Source organism: Oryctolagus cuniculus, chromosome 18, assembly GCF_051225735.1.
Source record: "Oryctolagus cuniculus isolate XC-2025 breed Fujian yellow rabbit chromosome 18, ASM5122573v1, whole genome shotgun sequence".
NCBI classification, from domain to species: Eukaryota; Metazoa; Chordata; class Mammalia; order Lagomorpha; family Leporidae; genus Oryctolagus; species Oryctolagus cuniculus.
This window is the reverse complement of record NC_142884.1, coordinates 77,872,626-77,895,758: the sequence shown is the minus strand read 5'-3', so window position 1 is coordinate 77,895,758 and position 23,133 is coordinate 77,872,626. Positions and strand designations below refer to the sequence as shown.

The following is a 23,133-nucleotide window of genomic DNA, read 5'->3' as shown; positions in this document are numbered from 1 at the left end:
CCGCTGTTATTTAACAAGCACACACCCGGCAGAGCCGGTGCCTTGTAGGCAGCTGCAGGGTGGTCTCACGGGGCACCCCGGGGTGGTGCCTGTTCTGCCTCCCACCTCTGCACGCCCCAGGGGCTGGGAAGGTTCCTGTTGCCCGAAGCCCAGACCCAGGGGGTGACCCCAGCTGCCTGCCTGGGCCTGAGCCCCCTCCCTCAGCCTGGTGTGATCAGTGCACAGACCCCAGACCCTGCACCTGCAGTCCGTGCCCCACGGGCGCTGGTTCTGTTCTTAAGGTAGCTTGTTTGCTCGTTGGCTTGCTCCCCACACCAGACGACGTGTGCAGAGGTTCCAGGCGTGAGAGGCGTTTGCTGGGGGCAGGGGCGGGCTCTGCGCTGGCGTTGCTGGCTGTGTCCGAAGCCTGGGCCTCCCCCGCCCCTTCCTCCCGCGTGCAGCCAGGTCTGAAATGAAGCCTTGCTCTCTCTCTCTCCCTTAGTGCTGCACCGGTACAGACACATTTTGGGATTGTGGCAGCCAGATATCGGGCCCTATGGAGGACTGCTGAATGTGGTGGTGAGTCTGAGAGCCTGGCGGCGGGCTGCTGGGGACGCGGGCAAGGCTGCCGCCCACCGGGGGGCCTGCGGGCCTCTTCCACCAGGGACGTTAGAGGGACTCAGAAGGGGCTCCTTGTCAGACTCAGCTGCCGGACACAGGCACCCGGGGAGCACGGAGTATGTCCGCGGGACCCTCAGCCCCAACACCGCTGGCCCTCAGCCCCTCCCTAGAGGACCGTGTGGCACAGGCCACTGGTGCCCAGCTGTGACTGCTGCCCCCACTGTGTGTGCAGGCTCTGAACGAGGCGCCGTCCAGCCGCTGGGGCACAGATGGCCCGGTAGCGCTGTAGGGCCGAGGCCGGGCGTAGCCGTGTAGTGGCTGCCCACGACAGCGGGCCCCGCAGCGGACTTGGGAGGTGACTCTGCTGGGCCCCGTGTGATGCGTGCGTTCTTGTAGGAAGCGGGGGAGGAGGTTTTGCAGGCTTCATGGCAACGCTGCAGTTAAGCCAGGGTTCCGGGGTCTCCACACGCACAGAGCCTCTCCCACAAAGCCCTCGGGTACCGTTCCGCGTGCTGCTGCCGTCACGGCTGTCACACAGCAGGGGCGCTTTCTCCCACAGCCTGCAGGGCAGGAGCGTGGCGTCCTGGGCTCGGGCTGCTGCAGAGATTCCCACCTCCCCCAGCCCTGCGTGAGGCTGACGTGGTCTCCCAGGCAGCTTCTTGGCTCTGGCCTCCGGGTAGCGAGGCCGGCATGCTGGCTCCAGCAAGGCCCAGAGGGTGCGCGCCGCGCCTCAGGGTCGCCGAGGGCACCGCCCTCTGGGACACTGGCTTGTCCCCACAGCGCGGTTCTTCATGGTGTCAGCCAAGCCCCCGCTGCCACATCCTGCCTAGGGGCTGGGCTCTGTAACCGAAGCGTGGTCCTTGGCTGGTGCTGTCGGTGAGGCAAAGGGAAGGTGTAATCTTACCGCAGACAAGGAGGTGGCAGGCCAGTCTGCAGTGCCGGGCTGCTCAGGGGGACGACGGGGCTTCCCGGGGCCAAAGGGAGGAAGAGGGAGCCGGGGGCGGGGCAGAGGCCAGCGCCGGCCGCGTGCCCGCCCCTCGCCACAGCTGATCAGGCGCTGGCTGCAGTCCTGGGGGCTACTTCAGTCCTGCGGTCCTGACCCCAGGCCTCTCGTCACGCTGACCAGGGAGGGCCAGCCGCCTTTCCGAGGCTAGTTTCTGAAATTTTCTTTTGTTCCCCCTCCCTTTTTTTTAAAAAAGATTTCTTTGAAAGGCAGAGTTAGAGAGAGAGCGAGCGAGCGAGGGAGAGGGGGTCTTCTATCCACTGGTTCACCCCCAAATGGCCATAGCAGCTGGGGCTGGGCCAGGCTGAAGCCAGGAGCTCCTTCCGGCTCTCCCACACGGGTGCAGGGGCCCAGGGGCTTGGGCCATCTTCCACTGCTGTCTCAGGCCAGCAGGGAGCTGGCTCGGAAGTGGAGCGGCCGACCCCTGGAGTTTCCAAGCAAGCATTGTCCGTGAGTTGGATCGGTGCCCCAGTTAGCAGCTCGGCGGTGAGGTCGTGTTCTTCAGAGCGTGGGGAGGAAAGAACACTGTGTGGCCTGCTTCCCGTCCCCAGCTCCGGGTGTGCAGTGTCGCTGGGTGTTAGCTCTTGGAAGCCTCCTGCTGCTCGCTTTTCTCTCCCCACACAGTTAGCGTCCAGCCAGTGCCCAGGGGCCAAAGCTGGGACTCCAGTGGGCTCGGCGCTCCACGCGTCTTTCTCCAGGATGGGGCAGCTCTGTCCTGGCTGCACTGAGCCGCACCCCTGGCCTGCGCCTCTGCACTTGTGGCCTCCTGGGCCGCCCTCTGCCCAGCTCGGTGGTCAGTGGCCCTGGGAGAGTGGAGCTGACACGGCTCCCCTCGGCCCCCTCTGGCTGCCCCTCTTCGGCACTTCGGGTCTGGGTCTCCGGCCGTCCCAGCTGCTTCCTGGTGTCTGCAGATAGCGTGTTAACACGTGGGGGTTTGGCCCTTGAGGTGGGGCTCGGTCGGAGCGTGGGTCTGGTACAGCTCCGTGGTGAGAGCAGGCAGAACTCTTGTGGTTCTGTTTTTTTTTTTAAGATTTATTTTTTGAGTGACACACACACACACACACACACACACGGGAGAGAGAGGAGGAGGGACGGGGTGGGCGAGGTCTTCCATCTGCTGCCCGATGGCTGCAGCTGCTGGGCTGGGCCAGGCTGAAGCCAGGACCGGGACCTCCATCCAGGTCTCCCACAGGGGACAGGAGCTCAAGCGCTTGAGCCGTCCTCCACTGTGTCCCTGGTGCTAGCAGGGCCTGGGTCGGGGGAGGGGCAGCTGGGACTTGAACTGGTCTCCCCAGGCGATGCCCGTGTCCCAGGTGGCAGCGGAGCGCACTGCGCCACGTCTGCCCTCTGTAGGTCTGATTTTTACACGCTTTTTGGTCACCTGCCTGTCTTCCTGTGAGAAGTGAGTACGCGGTTGGTTTGACTTTCTTGGCATCCTGTAGGCAGTCTGGGCGAGTGAGCTTCTCGCTGGTTCTGTGCCCGGCAGGTGCCCCTGCGGGACCTCCTCCTGCTGCTGGAGTCCAGAGCAGAAGCCTGGGCCTGGGCGTGTGGCTGGCGCTGCCGGCTGGGCCTTCCAGGGCTGCCCCTGCCGTGTGTGAGAGCAGTGAGCATCCGGGCAGCAGGGGAGCTGGAGCTCAGTGTTCTTTGTTTTTTTTTTTTTTTAATATTTGTTTATTTATTTGAAAAGTGGAGTTACAGAGAGGCAGGGAGATGGGGGACGGGGGTCTTCCGTCTGCTGGTTCACTCCCCATATGGCTGCAGCAGCCAGAGCTGGGAAGGTCTGAAGCCAGGAGCTTTTTCTGGGTCTCCCACGATCCTTGGGCCGTCTTCTGCTGCCTTCCAAGGCCATTAGCAGAGAGCTGGTTCGGAAGTGGAGCAGCCAGGACTCGAACCAGGATCCGTGTAGGATGCCAGCACTGCAGGGCGCAGCTTTAGCTGCTAAGCCACAGTGCTGGGCCCCAAACTGGTGGTTAGACTTTGCTCCCTTGTTGTGGGCTCCGCCAGCGGAGTAGAAGCTGGCCCCAGGGACAGCTGTGTTTGTAATCAATGATGGTGGGTGTGTGTGCCCCCAAGGTGCCTCTGGCCTGGCCCGGCAGCCTGTGTTGGTTCTGCAGGGCCTGGTGTCACTGTGTGCTCTGTCCAGCAGGCGGGGTGCTGGGTAGTGATAAATACTTAATCTCCGCAGTTTGCTGTTTGTTAAGAAAGGCCGCCGGCGCTCGCTGGCTGTGAGTCCTGTGGGTCCGCCTGCTCCCGGGGCTGAGCCAGGCTGCCAGCGTGGGCAGGTTCCTTTTCTTTCCCAGTTGGGGGTGGGGGGATAATCGTGTCTCTTACCACAGCGAATAGGAGAGTGAGAAGGAAGAGAAGCCCGCTTCTGAAAGCAGGGGTGATTAGGGAAAGTGGAGTCCGTGGAGCTACCACCTGGCCCCTCTTCTCAGACCGAAATGGTGAGAGCACAGCCGTGGCCCCCGCCCTCCCAGGAGGCAGAGTGACCGCTGGGCCCTCCGGGCTGTGTGTGCCAGGCCTTCCACCCCACCCCACTCGGGGCAGCCCTGGAGGCAGAGTGACCGCTGGGCCCTCCGGGCTGTGTGTGCGAGGCCTTCCGCCCCCCACCTCGGGGCAGCCCTGGGGGCGGGGTGACCGCTGGGCCCTCCGGGCTGTGTGTGCGAGGCCTTCCGCCCCCCACCTCGGGGCAGCCCTGGGGGCGGGGTGACCGCTGGGCCCTCCGGGCTGTGTGTGCGAGGCCTTCCACCCCACCCCACTTGGGGCAGCCCTGGAGGCAGAGTGACCGCTGGGCCCTCCGGGCTGTGTGTGCGAGGCCTTCCACCCCCCCTCGGGGCAGCCCTGGAGGCAGAGTGACCACTGGGCCCTCTGGGCTGTGTATACGAGGCCTTCCGCCCCCCCCCTCGGGGCAGCCCTGGGGGCGGGGTGACCGCTGGGCCCTCCGGGCTGTGTGTGCCAGGCCTTCCGCCCCCCACCTCGGGGCAGCCCTGGGGGCGGGGTGACCGCTGGGCCTTCCGGGCTGTGAGTGTGAAGCCTCCCCCCCCCCCCCGGGGCAGCCCTGGGGGCGGGGTGACCGCTGGGCCCTCTGGGCTGTGTGTGCGAGGCCTTCCGCCCCCCCCCCCCCCCGGGCAGCCCTGGGGGCGGGGTGACTGCTGGGCCCTCCAGGCTGTGTGTGTGAGGCCTCCCCCCCCCCTTCGGGGCGGCCCTGGGGGTGGGGTGACCGCTGGGCCCTCAGGGCTGTGTGTGCGAGGCCTTCCAGGGCCCCCCTCCCCTCAGGGCAGCCCCGGGGGTGGGGTGACTGCTGGCTGTGCCCCGCCCTGCCTCCTCGCCCTGCACCACAAGTGCCCAAGGACAGAGAGCGGTAGAGTGGGCACCTGTGCGGGCCGTCCAGAGGCAGCCCCCTCCCCCGTGTCTTCTAGAGCAGACCCCGGCTGTTGGCATTTGCCCTGTTCCCACTCCACGTGGCACCACCGTGTCGGTGTCACGCCCACACGGCAGGCGTCGTCCCTTCCTTGCTGCGGTCCCCGGCCCGAGCACGGCCCCCGCCCTGGGCCCGGTGGAGGCATTTGCGGCCCACCGCAGCTGGGCCGATGCGTGGCTGGGCTCACTTTCTGGACTCTTCTCCTCGCCACCCCCTGACACCCCCACCCCCACTGCCTTTGGAGCGGGAGGCGGCCTGCGGGTGCTCGCGCAGATTCGGGGCTAGTTGGGGGTGACGGCCCTTGGCAGGAGGGTCTTGTATCTCCCTGCCCCTGGCTGGCGGTGCCACGAGGAAGGTGGTGCGGGTGGGTGGGCACGCTGGGGCCACGGGTGCAGGCGTGCGTGGACGCGTCCTCTCCCCGGCTACAGGTGGACGGCTTGTTCATCATCGGCTGGATGTACCTGCCGCCCCACGACCCGCATGTGGACGACCCCATGAGGTTCAAGCCTTTGTTCAGGATCCACCTGATGGAGAGGAAGGCTGCCACCGTGGAGTGCATGTACGGCCACCGCGGGCCCCACAACGGCCACATCCAGGTGGGCGAGGGCTGCCGGCAGGCGTCTGCAGTGTGCGGGTGAGGGCCGGGGCCATCCAGGTGGGCGAGGGCTGGCCGGCAGGTGTCTGCAGTGTGCGGGTGAGGGCCGGGGCCATCCAGGTGGGCGAGGGCTGGCCGGCAGGCGTCTGCAGTGTGCGGGTGAGGGCCCGGGGCCATCCAGGTGGGCGAGGGCTGGCCGGCAGGTGTCTGCAGTGTGCGGGTGAGGGCCGGGGCCATCCAGGTGGGCGAGGGCTGGCCGGCGTGCGGGTGAGGGCCGGGGCCATCCAGGTGGGCGAGGGCTGGCCGGCAGGCGTCTGCAGTGTGCGGGTGAGGGCCCGGGGCCATCTAGGTGGGCGAGGGCTGGCCGGCAGGTGTCTGCAGTGTGCGGGTGAGGGCCCCACAACGGCCACATCCAGGTGGGCGAGGGCTGCCGGCAGGTGTCTGCAGTGTGCGGGTGAGGGCCGGGGCCATCCAGGTGGGCGAGGGCTGGCCGGCGTGCGGGTGAGGGCCGGGGCCATCCAGGTGGGCGAGGGCTGGCCGGCAGGCGTCTGCAGTGTGCGGGTGAGGGCCGGGGCCATCCAGGTGGGCGAGGGCTGGCCGGCAGGTGTCTGCAGTGTGCGGGTGAGGGCCCGGGGCCATCCAGGTGGGCGAGGGCTGGCCGGCAGGCGTCTGCAGTGTGCGGGTGAGGGCCGGGGCCATCCAGGTGGGCGAGGGCTGGCCGGCGTGCGGGTGAGGGCCGGGGCCATCCAGGTGGGCGAGGGCTGGCCGGCAGGTGTCTGCAGTGTGCGGGTGAGGGCCCGGGGCCATCTAGGTGGGCGAGGGCTGGCCGGCAGGTGTCTGCAGTGTGCGGGTGAGGGCCCCACAACGGCCACATCCAGGTGGGCGAGGGCTGCCGGCAGGTGTCTGCAGTGTGCGGGTGAGGGCTGGGGCCATCCAGGTGGGCGAGGGCTGGCCGGCGTGCGGGTGAGGGCCGGGGCCATCCAGGTGGGCGAGGGCTGGCCGGCAGGCGTCTGCAGTGTGCGGGTGAGGGCCCGGGGCCATCTAGGTGGGCGAGGGCTGGCCGGCAGGTGTCTGCAGTGTGTGGGTGAGGGCCCCACAACGGCCACATCCAGGTGGGCGAGGGCTGGCCGGCAGGTGTCTGCAGTGTGCGGGTGAGGGCCCGGGGCCATCCAGGTGGGCGAGGGCTGGCCGGCAGGCGTCTGCAGTGTGCGGGTGAGGGCCCGGGGCCATCCAGGTGGGCGAGGGCTGGCTGGCAGGTGTCTGCAGTGTGCGGGTGAGGGCTGGCCGGCAGGTGTCTGCAGTGTGCGGGTGAGGGCCCGGGGCCATCCAGGTGGGCGAGGGCTGGCCGGCAGGTGTCTGTAGTGTGTGGGTGAGGGCCCGGGGCCATCCAGGTGGGCGAGGGCTGGCTGGCAGGTGTCTGCAGTGTGCGGGTGAGGGCCCGGGGCCATCCAGGTGGGCGAGGGCTGGCCGGCAGGCGTCTGCAGTGTGCGGGTGAGGGCCCGGGGCCATCCTGCGAGGGCTCCCGGCACTCTGAGCAGGCCGGGGCCTACACAGGTTGGCGGGAACGGGAGCTGGGTGGTATTTGTGCTGTCTCGTGGCGCTGGCGGTGTTGGGACCCTGTCTCGACTGTGCGTCCACTTGGAGCCCTGGGGTCTTCGCAGCTGTGCTTCTCTGCCATCTTGTCCATTGCGGGGAGAATGGGTGGGGGTAAATGCTGTCTTCCTGATGTCCGTCTGAGGAGGGCCCCTGCGCGCCGTGGTCAGCAGGCACCTGCCACACCCCTTTCTGCCATCCAGTCCTGCTGGGGACAGCTGAGCCCTGTGCTCGGCCGGCCCTGTGTTGGGACATCTTGGGCCTCTTATTTTTATTTGTTTATTTGAAAGGCAGAGTGACAGAGATCTTCCATCTGCTGGTTCACTCTCCAAAAGGCTGTGGTAGGCAGGGCCGGGCCAGGCTGGGCCAGACTGAAGCCGGCAGCCAGGAGTTCCACGCAGGTCTCCCTGGGCAGGAGGGGTCCGGAACATCCTCCACCTTTGTCCAGGCGCAGTGGCAGGAGCTGCATCTTCTGGGACCAGATCTGTGACGCTGGTGTTGCAGGCAGCAGCTCCGCCTCGTCAGCCACGACGCCGGCCCCGTCTCGGCACCTCAGACGGGTCTGGGGGAAGCAGGAGAGGGCAAGGGGACCTGGGCTGGCTCAGGGGGCCTGGACTCACTCTGTGCCTCCTCTCTCCTCCGTCGTGGACACTGAAGATTGTGAAGAAGGACGAGTTCTCCACTAAGTGCAACCAGACGGACCACCACAGGATGCCCGGCGGGAGGCAGGAGGTGAGCCCGGTGCCTGGCGGGGGGCAGGAGGTGAGCCCGGGTGCCCGGCAGGAGGCAGGAGGTGAGCCCGGTGCCTGGCGGGGGGGCAGGAGGTGAGCCCGGGCGCCTGGCAGGAGGCAGGAGGTGAGCCCGGTGCCTGGCGGGGGGCAGGAGGTGAGCCCGGGCGCCTGGCAGGAGGCAGGAGGTGAGCCTGGTGCCCGGCGGGGGCAGGAGGTGAGCCCGGCGGGGGGGCAGGAGGTGAGCCTGCTGCCCGGCGGGAGGCAGGAGGTAAGCCCGGTGCCCGGCAGGGGGCAGGAGGTGAGCCCGGTGCCCGGCGGGGGGCAGGAGGTGAGCCCGGGCGCCTGGCAGGAGGCAGGAGGTGAGCCCGGTGCTTGGCAGGAGGCAGGAAGTGAGCCTGGCGGGGGGGCGGGAGGTGAGCCTGGCGCCTGGCAGAGGGCAGGAGGTGAGCCCATCGTGGGGCAGGAGGTGAGCCTGGTGCCCGGCGGGGGGCAGGAGGTGAGCCCAGGCGCCTGGCAGGAGGCAGGAGGTGAGTCTGGTGCGCGGCGGGAGGCAGGAGGTGAGCCCGGCGGGGGGGCAGGAGGTGAGCCTGGCGCCTGGCGGAGGGCAGGAGGTGAGCCCGGGCGCCTGGCAGGAGGCAGGAGGAGAGTGGCGCCCGGCGGGGGCAATAGGTGAGCCCGGCGGGGGGCAGGAGGTGAGCCCAGCATCTGGGACAGGTTCTAGACGCGGCCACAGTTCCCTGCTTCCTGGCACTGTCCTGCAGGCTGGAGTACCTCCAGAGAGACTGAATGCCTGTTTGACTTTTATTAAAGATTTATTTGAAAGGCAGTTACAGAGAGGGGGAGAGGCAGAGAGAGAGAGAGAGCGCGTTCATTTGCTGGTTCACTCCCTAAATGGTCACAATGGCCACAGCTGGGACAGACTGAAGCCAGGAGCTTCTTCCAGGTCCCCCACGTGGGTGCAGGGGCCCAGACATTTGGGCCGTCCTCTGCTGATTGCCCAGGTGCATTAGCAAGGAGCTGGATCAGAAGTGGCGGAGCTGGGAATTGAACCTGTGCCCGTAAGGGATGCCGGTGCTGTAGGCAGTGACTCAGCGCTGGTCCCACCTATTTGATTTTTTGCATTGTATGTGATTTTGTTTTTTTTTAAGTTTTATTTGTTTATTTTTGAAAAGCAGAATGATAGAGATCTGCCATCTGCTGTCTCCATAGATAATTGTTGAACAGCTGGGGTTGGGCCAGGCCAAGCCAGAGGCCAGAAAATCAGGCTGGTTCTCCCGTGTGGGTGGCAGAGGGACCCAGATGCTTGACCGTCACCTGCTGCCTCCCCGGCTGTGCGTCAGCAGGAAGCTGGGTTGAAATGGCGCCAGGACTCGTTAGGCGTTCCACCTCGCGGCACAAGCAACCAGTTGGCATCTTAACTGCTCGGCCAAATGCCCGTGCGTTTCGTTTTTGAGAGGCTGGTCAGGGAGCTCTTCCATTTGCTGATTCACTCCCCAAATGCCTGTAACAGCCAGGCTTGGGCCAGGCTAACCTGGGAGTCTCGAGTGTCCCACGTGTGTGACAGGGACCCAAGTAGTTGAGCCATCACCTGCCACCTCCCGGCAGCTGTGGTTGGACGTGGAGCCAGGAATCCAACCCCGTGACGTGCTGGGTGCCTGGCAGCTGAACCGTGTCACCAGACACCTGCCCCCCCCCCCCAATTTTTTCCCTAAATTTTATGTATTTGAAAAGCAGAGTGACAGAGAGGGAGAGACACAGAGAGAAATCTCTCATCCCCTGGTTAACTCCTAAAATGCCAGTAGCCACAGCTAGGCCAGGCCACAGCCAGGAACTCAGAACTGCCCACGGGTGGCAGGAACCCTGATGCTTAGGCCCCCGTGTGCTGCAGGAAGATGGATGGAACACCGGGGGCTCCATCCCAGACACCGCTGTGAGAGGCAGGTGTCCCAGGCGGCGGCGTAACCCGCCGTGCCACAGTACCCTGAACCTCCCACTCTTCATTGTGTGTGGAGACGGAGCCCCCATCCGCCGCTTCGCTCCCCAAAGACCACGGTGAGTGGAGCGGGGCCGGGTCCCCCGCATGTGTGGCAGGTGCCGCACCCAGCCCCTCAGCATGGCCTGCAGGTTTCCAAGTCAGCGTTCTGTGCCGCCAGACGCCCGCGCTCCTCTCTTGGTTTCTCTTTCAGCCTCCATCTGTACGTGGCCGTGTGCATGCCTTGCACAGGACTCGGGACCCCTGCCCAGGCCAGGACTGTATGGGGTGGGGTCTTGGAGGGGCCGAGGGATCTGCTGTGGACTCTTGACAGCTGTCCTTGTCAGCTGCTGCGTGGCTGCCTCTCCAGTGGAATGTGCCACTGGCCCCTTGTCCACCACGTGGCTTCTAGTGTCTCAGGCAGTGTGGGCAGCTTCAGGGACAGAGTGCTCCTGTGGGTGGGCCTGTTACCAGCTCAGCGTGACCCCACAGCCGCTTCCGTCCCCGGGGAGCCGTGATGGGCGTCCGGCTGACCCAGACACATCCTGCTGGTGTGGGGAACTGAGGGAGGTCAGGGCTGCCGCCTGCTCTGACGGTGGACGCTTGCTCGGGATTCTAGACCAGCGCGGCGCTTCCCAGGGTACTTAGGACGACTGCACGGGACAGGCTGTGGGCAGACGGCCACCACAGGCACCGGGGGGGCCCCTGGGACACAGAGTTCCCTCCTCTGGCTCCTCTGGGTGTTGCGATGGATGCCCCTGCGCCGGCCCTCTGAGCTGTGAGGGCCTGGGGACCCTGGGCTTCCTGCAGCTGAGGAGGGGCCAGCGGCTCCCCAGTGGGGGGCGCTCGGCAGTAAGCAGCGCTGATGGTGAGGCTTGCGGGCTCCGGCTTCTGGCGTGGTCTGCCGCGACGCAGGACACGGTTCCCGTCTCCCCCGGCCCGAGTCCTTCAGACCCCCCCTCCCGACTCCCGGCGTCACTCCCGCGTGGGCCCCGCCGGGCTGCTTCCTCACGGGTGACGGCTGGGCTGGGCCTTCGTGGCCCTTCCCCGGATGGAGGTGCCTGCGGAGGTGGGGAGGGCCGGAGGGAGTTTGGGCGCGCTGGGCCTTCCCTGAGAGCCGCCGGCACCCTCACCTCGCCCGGCCCAGCTCCCGGGGCTGTGGTGTGCCAGGCGTGCGGCGTGCGAGCCCTGGGGAGGCTGGTGCCCCGTGCGCCAGGCTGCGGTGACTCCAGAGGGTGCTGTGCTGAGTCACCAGGCGTCTGGGCGTTCCTAACGAGCGCGACCTTCTCCTGGAGTGAGTCAGATCCCAGTGCGCCCGGGTCATCTTCCTGATTATTCACCATGGTAACAGGAATACGTTACATACACTCACTTCCGTCTTCATCTGTTGCTTATGCATTGGACTTTTAAAAAATATTTACCTTAAGTCAGAATTACAGAGAGGGGGAGGGAGGTACCCTCCTTCCACTGTTTCACTTCCCAAATGGCAATGGCTGGGGCTGGGCCAGGCCAAAGCCAGGAGCCAGGAGCTTCTTCCAGGTCTCCCACCTGGGTACAGAGACCCAAGCACCTGTTCTGTCCTCCACTGCTTTCCCAGGCACATTAGCAGGGAGCTGGATTGCAAGTGGAGCAGCTGGGGCTCAAACCAGTGCCCGTATGGGATGCTGGCATGGGGTCAGTGGCTTAACCCACTGTGCCGCAGCACTGGCCCTGCATTCAGTGTTTTTAAAAATACTTTATTTATTTGAAAGGCAGAGTTAGAGAGAGAGAGGGAGACACAGAGGGAGATCTTCCATCCACTGGTTCACTCCCCAAGTGGCTGACGCCAGGAGCCCAGAACTCCATCTGGGCCTCTCACACGGGTGCCGGGGCCCAAGCACCTTGGCCGACTTCTGCTGCTGTCCCAGGTGCATCAGCAGGGAGCTGGATGGCAGGAACAGCTGGGAGTTGGACCGGCGCCCAGTGGGATGCCAGCGCCACGGGTGATGGCTTAACCAGGCTGCGCCAGTGCTGGCTGCGTTTGACTTGAAAGCGCCTTCGCTCCATGAGTGCAGCACTTTAGTGGAAGGTTTTCGTTCTGGTGGAGTCTGATTCTAGGGGTGCATCTCCCGTCGCTGCTTTCCTTCCCAGTGGCTGCGGCAGCAGGTCCGGGCCAGGCTGAAGCCGGGATCCGGGAGCCGCACTGTGTGGCTGGCAGGGCCCTTCCCAGGTGCGTTAGCGGGGCGCTGGGTCGGAGGCGGAGCCGCTGCGACTCAGACCTGCACCCTGACATGGAGTGAGGTATCCCGAGCAGCAGCTTGACCGCCGCACCACGGTACCGGCCCCTCCAATTTTCAGTGAAAGTTGGCTTTGCTTTACGTCCCGTTCTTGCTCCGTGGGGAGTGTCTCCTCCACGTGGTGTGAGGTGGGCCCCACCGCTCGTTCTGTCTGCATCGGCTGATGGAGCACCTTCCCCAGGGCCCGGGGAGGGCACCTTTGTTGGGAGCCACTCAGCCGGATCCGCGCGGCTCTGCCTCTGGACTCTGGTGCCAGGCTGGTGCCGTCCTGCCGTCGCCAGGGCCGGATCCGCGCGGGTCTGCCTCCGGACTCTGGTGCCAGGCTGGTGCTGTCCTGCTGTCGCCAGGGCCGGATCCGCGCGGGTCTGCCTCTGGACTCTGGTGCCAGGCTGGTGCCGTCCTGCCGTCGCCAGGGCGTACTAGGAGCTCGCCGGCGTCTAGCTTGGCTCTTTGTTTTCTTTCTTCTCTCTTTTCTTCTTCTTCCCTTCCTCCTCCTTTTCTCCCTCTCCTTTCCTTTCCCCTCCTTCTCTTCCTCCTCCTTTTTCGATATATTTGAACGACAGAGCTACTACAGAAGGCAAGAGAGAGAGGTCTTCCATCTGCTGGTTCATTCCCCAAGATGGCCTGCACAGCTGGGCCAGGCTGGGGCCAGGAGCCAGTGGCTTCCTCCAGGTCTCCCACGTGGTGCAGGGCCCAAGCACTTGGGCCGTCTTCTCTGCTTTCCCAGGTGTGTTAGCAGGGAGCTGGATTGGAAGTGGAGCAGCTAGGAGTCCAGCCGGCGCCCGTATGGGAGCCGGTACTGCAGGCGGCGGCTCAGCCCACGGCGCCGTGGCCTCGGTGCTGTGTTTTCGGGATTTCTGCGTGTCTGATTTCTACGCATTTGCGTGTGGATCTCAGAATCTGCCTGCTGTGCCTGCCCAGGGCCTGGGGGTGTTTGGCCAGCATGATGGGCCTGGAGATCGTGTGGACAGAGTGTGGCGTCCCGGCTGTGGACAGGCTCCCTGGGCCTCCTTAGCCCGGTCAGCAGTGGTCTGGTTCTCGGGACAGAGGTCTTAGCCGATGTTGTTAACGTTTCTCCCCAGGGCCTCTGTGTTTAGAGGATGTTGCAATTTTGTGCTACCAGTGTACATAGAAATTCAGTTTTTTTTTTATTGGTCGTGTAGTGCTAATAGTCTGTGATTTCTGGTTTTTGTGGGAGTTCGGGGACAGTAACATATTAAAGCAATTAATAGGTTTAGTTTTTTTTTTTTTTTTACTAAATGGCTCTTAACCTCTGTAAAGCTAATTCTAGATCATCATTAGAAACGGTATATTCATATATTCAATTAGGAAATGAGAGTTTGAATAAATCCTGTTAATTGTATAGAATCAAATTATTAAGCACTAAACATCCTTAGCATTATGCAAACTGCATATGAATTATCGAGCTTTGGGGAACGGGTGTTTATGAAAGCCCCCTTTTGTAAATATACTTACTTTATATTCAGCCGAACTACGAAGACAGCTTCAGAGTGGACTCGTCTCCACAGTCTGCCTGGCTGGCTGTCCCGCGCCTCGCTGGCGGCACAGAGCGGGGGCTGTGTGGGTGGGCTCCTCCCCACGGCAGTGAGGCCCCTGTGGGTTGCACGGGGAGGCCCTGGACGCAGGCTGTGGCCCAGCCTGGCCTGAAGGAGCTGCCGTGGTTCCTGCTGTGCCCCGAGGCGCCTGGGCCGTGTGCCCGGGCAGGTGAGGACCCGGGCGCTTCACTGCTCGCCACTGAGCGTGGGCTGGGCTGGAGCCCACGACACGCAGCAGCCCCCGTGTCTTCCCCGGCTGTCCCCGCTGCATCCATGGGGACGGCCCTTGGGTGCAGATGCGCCACGCGTGGAATAGCGCCAGGGCCACCACCTCCCGCCGTTGTGTCGTGGTCACCTTCACGCCCTGCGTTCTCGTGGCAGGAATTTCGGACGTGGCTGCGGGAGGAATGGGGCCGCACGCTGGAGGACATCTTCCACGAACACATGCAAGAACTTATCCTGATGAAGTTCATCTACACCAGCCAGTACGAGTGAGTGCTCTGGGCACAGTCCCGTCCCGGGGGCTCTGGGGCACAGCCCCATCCTGGGGGCTCTGGGGTACAGCCTGTCCCGGGGGCTGTGGGGGTACAGCCCCACCCCTGAGTGCTCTGGGATACAGCCCCGTCCCGGGGGCTCTGGGGCACAGCCTGTCCCGGGGGTTCTGGGGCACAGCCCCATCCTGGGGGCTCTGGGGCACAGCCCTGTCCCATAGGGCTCTGGGCACAACCCCGTCCCGGGGGCTCTGGGGCACAACCCCGTCCTGGGGGCTCTGGGGCACAGCCCTGCCCCAGGGGCTGTGGGGGTACAGCCCCACCCCTGAGTGCTCTGGGATACAGCCCCGTCCTGGGGGCTCTGGGGTACAGCCCCGTCCCGTAGGGCTCTAGGGTACAGCCCCGTCCCGTAGGGCTCTGGGCACAACCCCGTCCTGTAGGGCTCTGGGCATAGCCCTGTCCCGGGGGTTCTGGGGCACAGCCAGTCTCTGGGGTACAGCCCCACCCCTGAGTGCTCTGAGGGTATAGCCCCATCCCGGGGGCTCTGGGGCACAGCCCCGTCCCGTAGGGCTCTGAGGCACAGTCCTGTCCCGGGGGTTCTGGGGTATAGCCTTGTCCCAGGGGCTCTGGGGACACAGCCCTGCCCCAGGGGCTGTGGGGGTACAGCCCCACCCCTGAGTGCTCTGGGGTACAGCCCCGTCCCGGGGGTTCTGGGGTATAGATCTGTCCCGGGGGCTCTGGGGTACAGCCCCGTCCCGTAGGGCTCTGGGGTACAGCCCTGTCCCGTAGGGCTCTGGGGTACAGCCCTGTCCCGGGGGTTCTGGGGTACAGCCCTGTCCCGTAGGGCTCTGGGGACACAGCCCTGGTCCTGGTCCCCACCTGGGGGTCTGTGTTGTCTGCTTGGCACAGACACTCCTGTGACTTGCGTGTCAAAACCACGTCAGCTCTGCCAGGCCAGGTTCTTGTCCCGCTCCCGCTCAGCCCGCTGCAGGGTGCCCCAGGTGACACGGGCTCCCTTCTCCAGGCAGGTGGAGCAGGAGCCGCGTTTCCCTCCCACTCGGGTGCTGGGGGCCCTGCCCTGCTGAGTCCCTGGGGCTGTGGACAGCGGTGCCGGCTCTGCTGTGCCGCAGGCCGTGGGGGTGGCCGTGGCTCCCAGGCCTCAGCCAGGATGGGTTGCGAGTTGTGCCTCCTCCGCCCACAGCAACTGCCTGACCTACCGCCGCATCTACCTCCCGCCCAGCCGCCCGGACGACCTCATCCAGCCCGGCCTCTTCAAAGGCACCTACGGCAGCCACGGCCTGGAGGTCGTGATGCTCAGCTTCCATGGCCGCGTGGCCAGGGGCACCAAGATCACGGTGAGGGGCGCCCGGGCCCGCGCTGTGCGTTTCCCGTGAGATGGCTGTGGGTGCACCGTGCCGGGCAGGCAGATGCTGCACCTGGACCCAGCCCCACTGAGCCGGGTCTGTGTGCGTCCAGTCGGCTGTGCCACACTGGTGCTCAGCCCCGGCCGCCCCGGGAACCCTGGTGCAGACCCCACCCCCGGAGTCCGGATTTCACTGGGCGTGTCCTGGGAACAGGCCCCCCGAGCTGTCTGCATGAGGCCGAGACGTAGCCACACCTGGGCCTGTGTGTCAGCAGGCGGCCCCTGGCGCCGGCTGCCAGCGGCTCAGCAGAGCCCGGCCAGGGGTGCGCTGCCCCGCGAGCCTCGTCCCCGCTCCTCCTGGGCCTGCCCGGCTGCCACGCAGCGGGGCTCACGGCTGGCTCAGGGGCCGCCGCTCACACCGTGCCTGCTGGCTTGGCTGGGTGTCTGGTGGGTGGCACTGACCAGCCCTGAAGAAGCAGGGTCCCTGTCGGTCCCTGTGCGGTGGGGGAAGCTCCTGTGGAGCTTGGTGGAACAGGGCCAGAAGCAGGCACCTGCGGCTCTGACGACCCCGCCCCGGGTTTTGTCTGCAGTCTCTGAGCTGCAGGGGGCAGGACCCTCCAGGCCAGAGGGCCCGTTCCCGGCCGAGCACACGTGTGTCGGTGTCTGTCTGTGGACTCCACAAAGCACCTGTTGCCGTTCCTGTCTGTGGAGACCTCGTCCGCCCCCCGCCCAGCTTTCCCAGGGTTGCGGCTCAGGCGGTGGGGCGCTGGGCTGGGAGCCCGGAGCGGGTCTGCATGTCCCTGTCTGCCCCTCACCCCGACTGCAGGGTGACCCCAACATCCCCGCTGGGCAGCAGACGGTCGAGGTTGACCTGCGGCACCGCATCCAGCTGCCCGACGTGGAGAACCTGCGCAACTTCAACGAGCTCTCGCGCCTGGTCCTCGAGGCCCGCGAGCAGGTGCGGCAGGAGCAGCAGGAGGGCAGGCACGAGGCCGAGGGGCCGGAACACGGGCCGGACCCGGTGCCCGCGGAGGACGGGGGGAAGCCTGGGGACGCAGCGGCCACGGCGGCGGAGCAGCCCGGCCAGTCGGGGCAGGGGCAGCCCTTCGTGCTGCCCGTAGGCGTGAGCTCGAGGAGTGAGGACTACCCCCGCACGTGCAGGATGTGGTAAGGACTGCCGGCCGCGGTGCGCAGGGCGGGCCGGGGGGCTCCGACACGTTAGCTGCAGCCCCAGGCACCCGAGCGGGCCACGCTGCCTCCTGGGCCTCGCGGCCGCTCTCGCGGGAAAGCTCCCGGCCTCCTGCCGTCGGGTGCTGTTAGGGCGTCAGCTTCCCGGACGGGAGGCCTCTGAGGTGACCATCCTGAGACCTCACTGTCACGGCTTTGGAAAGTGTGGCAAGTGCTCAGTGCCTCCTCTCCCTCTCGCCCGGCCGAGTTGGCCGCCTGCCTGGTTGCACCCCAGGGGAGCGGTGTGCGTCTCGGTGACCACAGGCGGCCCTTCACTGCCCCTGGAGTCTTCCCCTCCGCCTCCCCACTCTTCTGTTAGTTTCCGCTGCCCCTGCTGTGCTGGGCCGCCCCCTGGCAGCCCTCGAACAGCGTGTGGAGTGGACTGTTGGCCGCTGTCCTCCCCGAGGGGCGTGGGTCCCTGGTCCCTAACCGGTGCAGGTCTTGCCTGGGCGCCGGCTGGTGCTTTGCTGCACTTTGGCCACGGCTGCTGACAGCACATGCCAGGCCCTCGCCACCATCCAGGCCACACGGCCCCCGTCCTGGCCTCGCCCTCCAGGGCGATTTAAATGTAAACTGGCCCAAGGAGAAGTCCAGGTCCTCGGTCTCCCTGGCCCACACGGCTGGCGGCTGCTGTCCTGGACAGTGCAGAGCTGGGACGCTGCCCATCACCGAGAACCCAGTCCACAGTCTCCCAGGTCACAGGGTCACGGTCAGGTCGACCCTGCTCGCCAGGCTGTAGTCTCCCAGCTCCAGACCACCTCGCACCCAGAGCCGTGGAGAGTTCACCTGGTGCCTTCTCGGGAGAGCCTGGGCCCTTGTTGGTGTCCCTGCTGCCAAGTCTGTCCTGGTGCCTGGTGATCGTGGTGTGAGGGCGTGGCTGCCAAGTCTGTCCTGGTGCCTGGTGACCGTGGTGTGAGGGCGTGGCTGCTGATCCTGTCCTGGTGCCTGGTGACCGTGGTGTGAGGGCGTGGCGCGCTCGCTGGGGCCCCTCCCCCCCCTCACGCCTCCGCTCCTGTCTGTTCAGTTTTTACGGGACAGGCCTCATCGCCGGCCATGGCTTCACCAGCCCCGAGCGCACCCCCGGAGCCTTCATCCTATTTGACGAGGACCGCTTTGGGTTCGTCTGGCTGGAGCTGAAGTCCTTCAGCCTGTACAGCCGGGTGCAGGCCACCTTCCGCAACGCCGACGCGCCGTCCCCGCAGGCCTTCGACGAGATGCTCGAGAACATCCAGTCGCTCGCGTCCTGACCGGCGTCGGCCCGGGACCCGGCCCGTGGGCAGCAGCAGCACTTCCAAGTCTGGCCCTTTGGCCGGAACTCGTGGCTTGTCGGGGTCCCAGCCCGCCGCCCCCAACACTTTCTGTATAGCGTGTAGCCTGTCCCCGTGCGTCCTCGGTAGCCATGCAGGAAGCAGCTGAGCATGACTTAGGAAAACCACAAGAACTCGGGGCCGCAGGGGCTTGCAGAGAACTGAACTGCAGAGGGCAGCATGCGCGTGGCTGCCTGTGCCTTCCGGGGGGAACACGCCCCCCAGGGAGGGCTGTGCTTTTCCCGGGAGCAGATAGAGCAGTTGCAGCCGGCGGTACCTGTCCCCCGACGCGGCCGTGCCCCAGTGCCCGCGGCCCGCGTGGTCAGGGAGAGGAGACGGACTCTGTCTGGGCAGCAGTGCGCCCCTGGACGTGGCCAGGAAGTGGGGCAGGGCCGGGCCGGCTTCCCGTTTCCCTCCTGGCTTGCTTGGATTCTGGACGAAAGTTCTCCGCTGCTGTTCTTGGTTCCTCTGGGAAGTGGCGGGGAGTTCGCCACTCGGGTCACTGCAGATACAGCCCGTGTGCCTGCCTGCTCTGGGCTCACTTGGAGTCGTCCCCAGCGGCCAGCTCTGGGCGGGACCTTGCTGTCCAGGCCCTCTCCTCCCCCTTCCCACACACGCGTGGCTGCCCGCCCCTTGTGCAATGCAGGTCCACAGAGACTGCCCACGAGCTGCGCTCTCAAGGTGCTGAGTGTCCAGAGTGGGTGGGCTTGGAGCCCCTTGCAGGTGCGGGGACACGTGGGGGTGCTTTACAGCCCAGGCCCCGCTGGGGAACCCGAGCACCGACGCTTCGCCCGCGCTGCGCCATGCTGTGTCACCTGCATTCGGTGACGTCCGTCGGTGTCAGATACGGAGGCCCGTCCCGCTCCATCCTGGGGGCCTCTGCGGGGCCTGCGTGCCCGTCCTGTGGCCTGCTCCGTCCCCGGGGGCCTCTGTGGAGCCCGCGTGCCCGTCCTGCTCCGTCCCGGGGGCCTCAGCAGAGCCCGCGTGCCCGTCCTGTGGCCTGCTCCGTCCCCGGGGGCCTCTGTGGAGCCCGCGTGCCCATCCCGCTCCGTCCCTGGGGGCCTCTGCGGAGCCCACATGCCCATCCTGTGGCCTGCTCCGTCCCCAGGGGCCTCTGCAGAGCCTGTGTGCCTATCCTGCTCCGTCCCTGGGGCCCTCTGTGGAGCCCGCGTGCCCGTCCCGCTCCGTCCCCGGGGGCCTCTGCAGAGCCCGCGTGCCCGTCCCGCTCCGTCCCCGGGGGCCTCTGCAGAGCCCGCGTGCCCGTCCCGCTCCGTCCCCGGGGGCCTCTGCAGAGCCTGTGTGCCTGTCCTGCTCCGTCCCCGGGGGCCTCTGCAGAGCCCGCGTGCCCGTCCCGCTCTGTCCCCGGGGGCCTCTGCAGAGCCCGCGTGCCCGTCCTGCGGCCTGTGCTCACATCTTGCCTGTGTTGCTCAGGCTCACGGGCTGGGCGGCTCTGAGTGCTGTCAGGTGCTGGGCTGCGTCCTGCTGGCCGGGGACCCCAGGTGGTGGCGTCCGAGGGGGCGCTGACCTGAGAGATCCGGGGACGTTTTTCCTGACTGGCCTTGAAGACCAGACACAGGCTTCAGGACGCCTGGCGTCCGAGGGTGATCCCTGAGCGGTGCAGGCCCTCCCAGCATCTGCTGGGGCTCAGGCAGAGGGGCCACAGCCGGCACCCCGGCCCCCCACAGCTGTGCCGGAGACCCTGGCTCCCCTCCGAGGTCTTGGCAGCACGCGCCGCGGCATTCAGGTTTGGGTCCTGGTTTCTGGCACCTTCAGGGTGGAGCCCAAAGCTCTGTCGTCGCCCCCCCCCCCCAGCTGTTGACCTTTCTTGTGCCAAATGAGGCAGTCCCGAGCGGTGGGAGCCGGCCACGACGCCTCAGGGACCCCCGGCTGTGGGCCGTGGCTCTCCGAGGTTTGCCATTGCTTGAAACAGCCAAGAAGGCAGTTTCTACAGAGGCCCGCTCTAAGGGACCCGCCCCGTCTCCAGGGGGCCTCGCCTCCGCTTTGTAGAGCACACTGGTCGAGGAGAATACTTCTGATTAAAACAAAATCCCACACCTCGTGGACCGGCTTCTCGTGTTTGGGCACACAGATGCCTCCTGGGAGCAGCTGGACCGGTCTCGGGCCGCTCTCGCAGGGCGTGGGCAGCAGCCGGGAAGGTGGGGCTGGGCCCTCCCGGCTGTGACGAGAAGTCACTCAGTCCGGAGGGACAGCCACAGATTCCTAACTGGCAGCTGCCCCTAGGCTGGGACCGTCCCTCACCCGGGAGGGACCGGCCCTGGCCTCGGCGTCTGCTGCTGAGGGAGGGAGGCGGGGGCTCGTGGGGGGGGGTTCAGACGCCTCCGTCATCCGGACTGCAGCCACCCAGCTGGCCTTGCCTGCGTCACCGTGGCTGCTGGCCGCTCGGGGCGCTCACGGCCCTGTGCCAGCACCAGGTGCCTGCGTCCTGGAGTCTGCCTGGCAGAAGGGGGCGCTCCGGGGGGCCTCGGGCCAGATGTCCTGCCCTCGCTGCCATCGCCCGCCCTGGGCAAGGCCCGTTCACACGTGGGGTCTGCACGCTGGGCCTCTGTCCCGTTCACACGTGGGGTCTGTGGGGTCTGCACACTGGGCCTCTGTCCCGTTCACACGTGGGGTCTGCATGCTGGGCCTCTGTCCCGTTCACACGTGGGGTCTGTGGGGTCTGCACGCTGGGCCTCTGTCCCATTCACACGTGGGGTCTGCACACTGGGCCTCTGTCCCATTCACACGTGGGGTCTGTGGGGTCTGCACGCTGGGCCTCTGTCCCGTTCACACGTGGGGTCTGCACACTGGGCCTCTGTCCCATTCACACGTGGGGTCTGTGGGGTCTGCACGCTGGGCCTCTGTCCCGTTCACACATGGGGTCTGCACGCTGGGCCTCTGTCCCGTTCACACGTGGGGTCTGCACGCTGGGCCTCTGTCTGTCCTGGCCGCGGAGTGGACGGCTTCCCTGTCCGTGAGTCGCAGCTGCGCCTCCGGGGGGCGTGGCTTGTGGGTGCCCAGGTTCTCGCCACTGCGAGGTCGGTTTTTAGTGCTCGCAGGTGGTAGGGGGAGGGTGAGAGCTGGCTCACTCCCTTGGGCTTCATGAACTCGCGGTCCCTCGGTGTCCCCTGGTTGCCGCTGCCCTCTTCCCCGGGACCTCGGCGGCTCCTGGGGAGACAGGCGACGTGGCAGACAAAGCCTGAGAACGCTGAGGCCCTGTCCGTCCTGTCCCCTCTTCCCCTTCTCACTTTCACGTTTAATGCTTTTTTTTTTTTTTTTTTTTGAAGAGAGATGAGAGAGGTCTTCCATCCCCTGGTTCACTCCCCAAATGGCCACAGTGACCACAGCTGGACCAGGCCAGAGCCAGGAGCGCCCTCTGGGTCTCACGTGGGTGCAGGGGCCCGAGCACTTGGGCTGTCTCCGGGTGCTTTCCCAGGGCACAGCAGGGAGCTGGGTCGGAAGTGGGGCAGCTGGGACTGCTATCCATGTGGGAGGCTGGCGCTGCGGGCGGTGGCGTTAGCTGCTGTGCCACGGCGCTGGCCCCATCGTGTTTGATTCTCTTAAAGGACGCTCACCTGGCCTGAGAGCCACTCCCAGGCCAGGATCAGGTCCTGGCTTCGCACAGGCAGGTGGGGGCCAGGAATGAAACCTTGTGTCTTTGGAATCCCTTTGAGCAGGAGACAACCTGTGCCCTGGGTTGGGTGCTTTGGGACTGAGACCGCACCAGGTTTCTGCAGGCCTGTGTCACTGTGGCTCAGAGGCCCGCGCAGCGTGCTTGGGGGCTTGCGGGGGGAGGGGCAGCCGGAGGATCAGACCGTGTCCTTGAAAGCCTGACGTACCTCTGGGCGCCTGAGGTCACACCGTCGACTTGGAGAAGAAAAACTTTACACTGTTTGGTCTTGAGCTCCAAGGCCTTGACTGGGGAGGTGACACTTGGAGGGGAAGAGTCGCTGGTCCCCGTGGTCCGAGCTGGGGTTTGCCTGACCCCAGAAGCAGATGCTGGAGGGCTCGCGCCCTGGGGTGTGCAAGGTGATTTCTCCTTTTAGGTTGAAGCTAACCTGCCCCTGAAGCCGCCTTGTGGCTGTGGGGATGTGTGCGGGTGTGGCAGGAGCCCCGGCTGCATGGCCCACACCCCTGTCCAAGGGCGGGGTCCATGTGGGCCCTTGGCACCTGGACCACATTTGGTCCTTGCAGTCCTCCCTCTGACCCTGGCATCCTGTGCACCCCCAGGGGCGTGGGCAGCCAGAGAATTTGCTTAGCTTAATCCAGAGTGAGTTTGCGTCTCCCGAGGCCAGGGCAAGGGCAAGCAGACGAGCCTGTGCACTGAGAACTCCGTGGGCCAGGGAAAGCTGTTGAGCCCCAGAGCCAGGCCCGCTGGTCACGGCGGTGAGCCCCAAGGCGGCTTAGTGGAAATGCAGCCAAGCTGTGTCGCCGATAGGGAGATCGGCAGGGACGTGGGGACAGGCAGTGCTGGATGAGGGCGGAGTCAGCCCTGGCAGTCCCAAACCGGTGTGCACGCGACTTCACTACATTGGAAAGGTTGGATAAAGCAAGCGGTGGGTATTTGTGTAAGACGTAAAGCCGAAGCCATGCCGAGTTTATCCTCGCACGTGTACATCCCGTGAGTGCAGAAGGCTGTCGGCCACGAGGTGCCGCTGCTGGAGCCCGGGCCCGCAGCCCCTGTCCCTGCGTCTCAAGTCGTGCTCAGGAGACAGCAGGACGCGGATGCCGCTGGTTACAGCCCTGCGTCTTCCCTGGGATTCAGGATCGCTCGTGTGGGACTCGGAGCCCCAGCCTGGCGCCGTCCCCTGCTGCTCTCCCGTGTGGGCTGGGACCCGTGGCCTCTGGCAGCTGGCACTTGCTTCTGCCACAAGCACCTGCTGGGGCCGGGCTTCGCGGGGGGGGGGGCTGTGGCCCTGCCCTGTGGAGGCCTTGGAAGCAGGACGGCACCTGCCACAGCAGTGCAGCGTAGTAGACTGGAGGCGGCAGCCTCTGTACGCC

The 23,133-nt window shown here is 66.0% G+C and overlaps 1 protein-coding gene across 4 annotated transcripts in view; it reads left to right on the top strand.

Annotated features, from left to right (window-relative positions):
* Positions 1-20,189, top strand: part of FBXO31 (F-box protein 31) — a 46,007-nt gene extending 25,818 nt beyond the window's left edge. For 2 of the 4 annotated variants that reach the window (XM_070061883.2, XM_070061884.2), the window contains 7 exons: positions 482-558; positions 5,453-5,620; positions 7,870-7,944; positions 14,129-14,238; positions 15,440-15,593; positions 16,428-16,768; positions 17,853-20,189. In XM_070061883.2, coding sequence (XP_069917984.2) covers positions 482-558; positions 5,453-5,620; positions 7,870-7,944; positions 14,129-14,238; positions 15,440-15,593; positions 16,428-16,768; positions 17,853-18,075 — 1,148 coding nt within the window. In that variant the 3' untranslated portion in view covers positions 18,076-20,189. Of the gene's footprint in view, positions 1-481; positions 559-3,918; positions 4,048-5,452; positions 5,621-6,678; positions 6,732-7,869; positions 7,945-14,128; positions 14,239-15,439; positions 15,594-16,427; positions 16,769-17,852 lie in introns of those variants that run through there. The other 2 variants (XM_089319042.1, XM_089319043.1) reach the window with 2 other exon arrangements.
* The last annotated feature ends 2,944 nt before the right edge of the window (positions 20,190-23,133 follow it).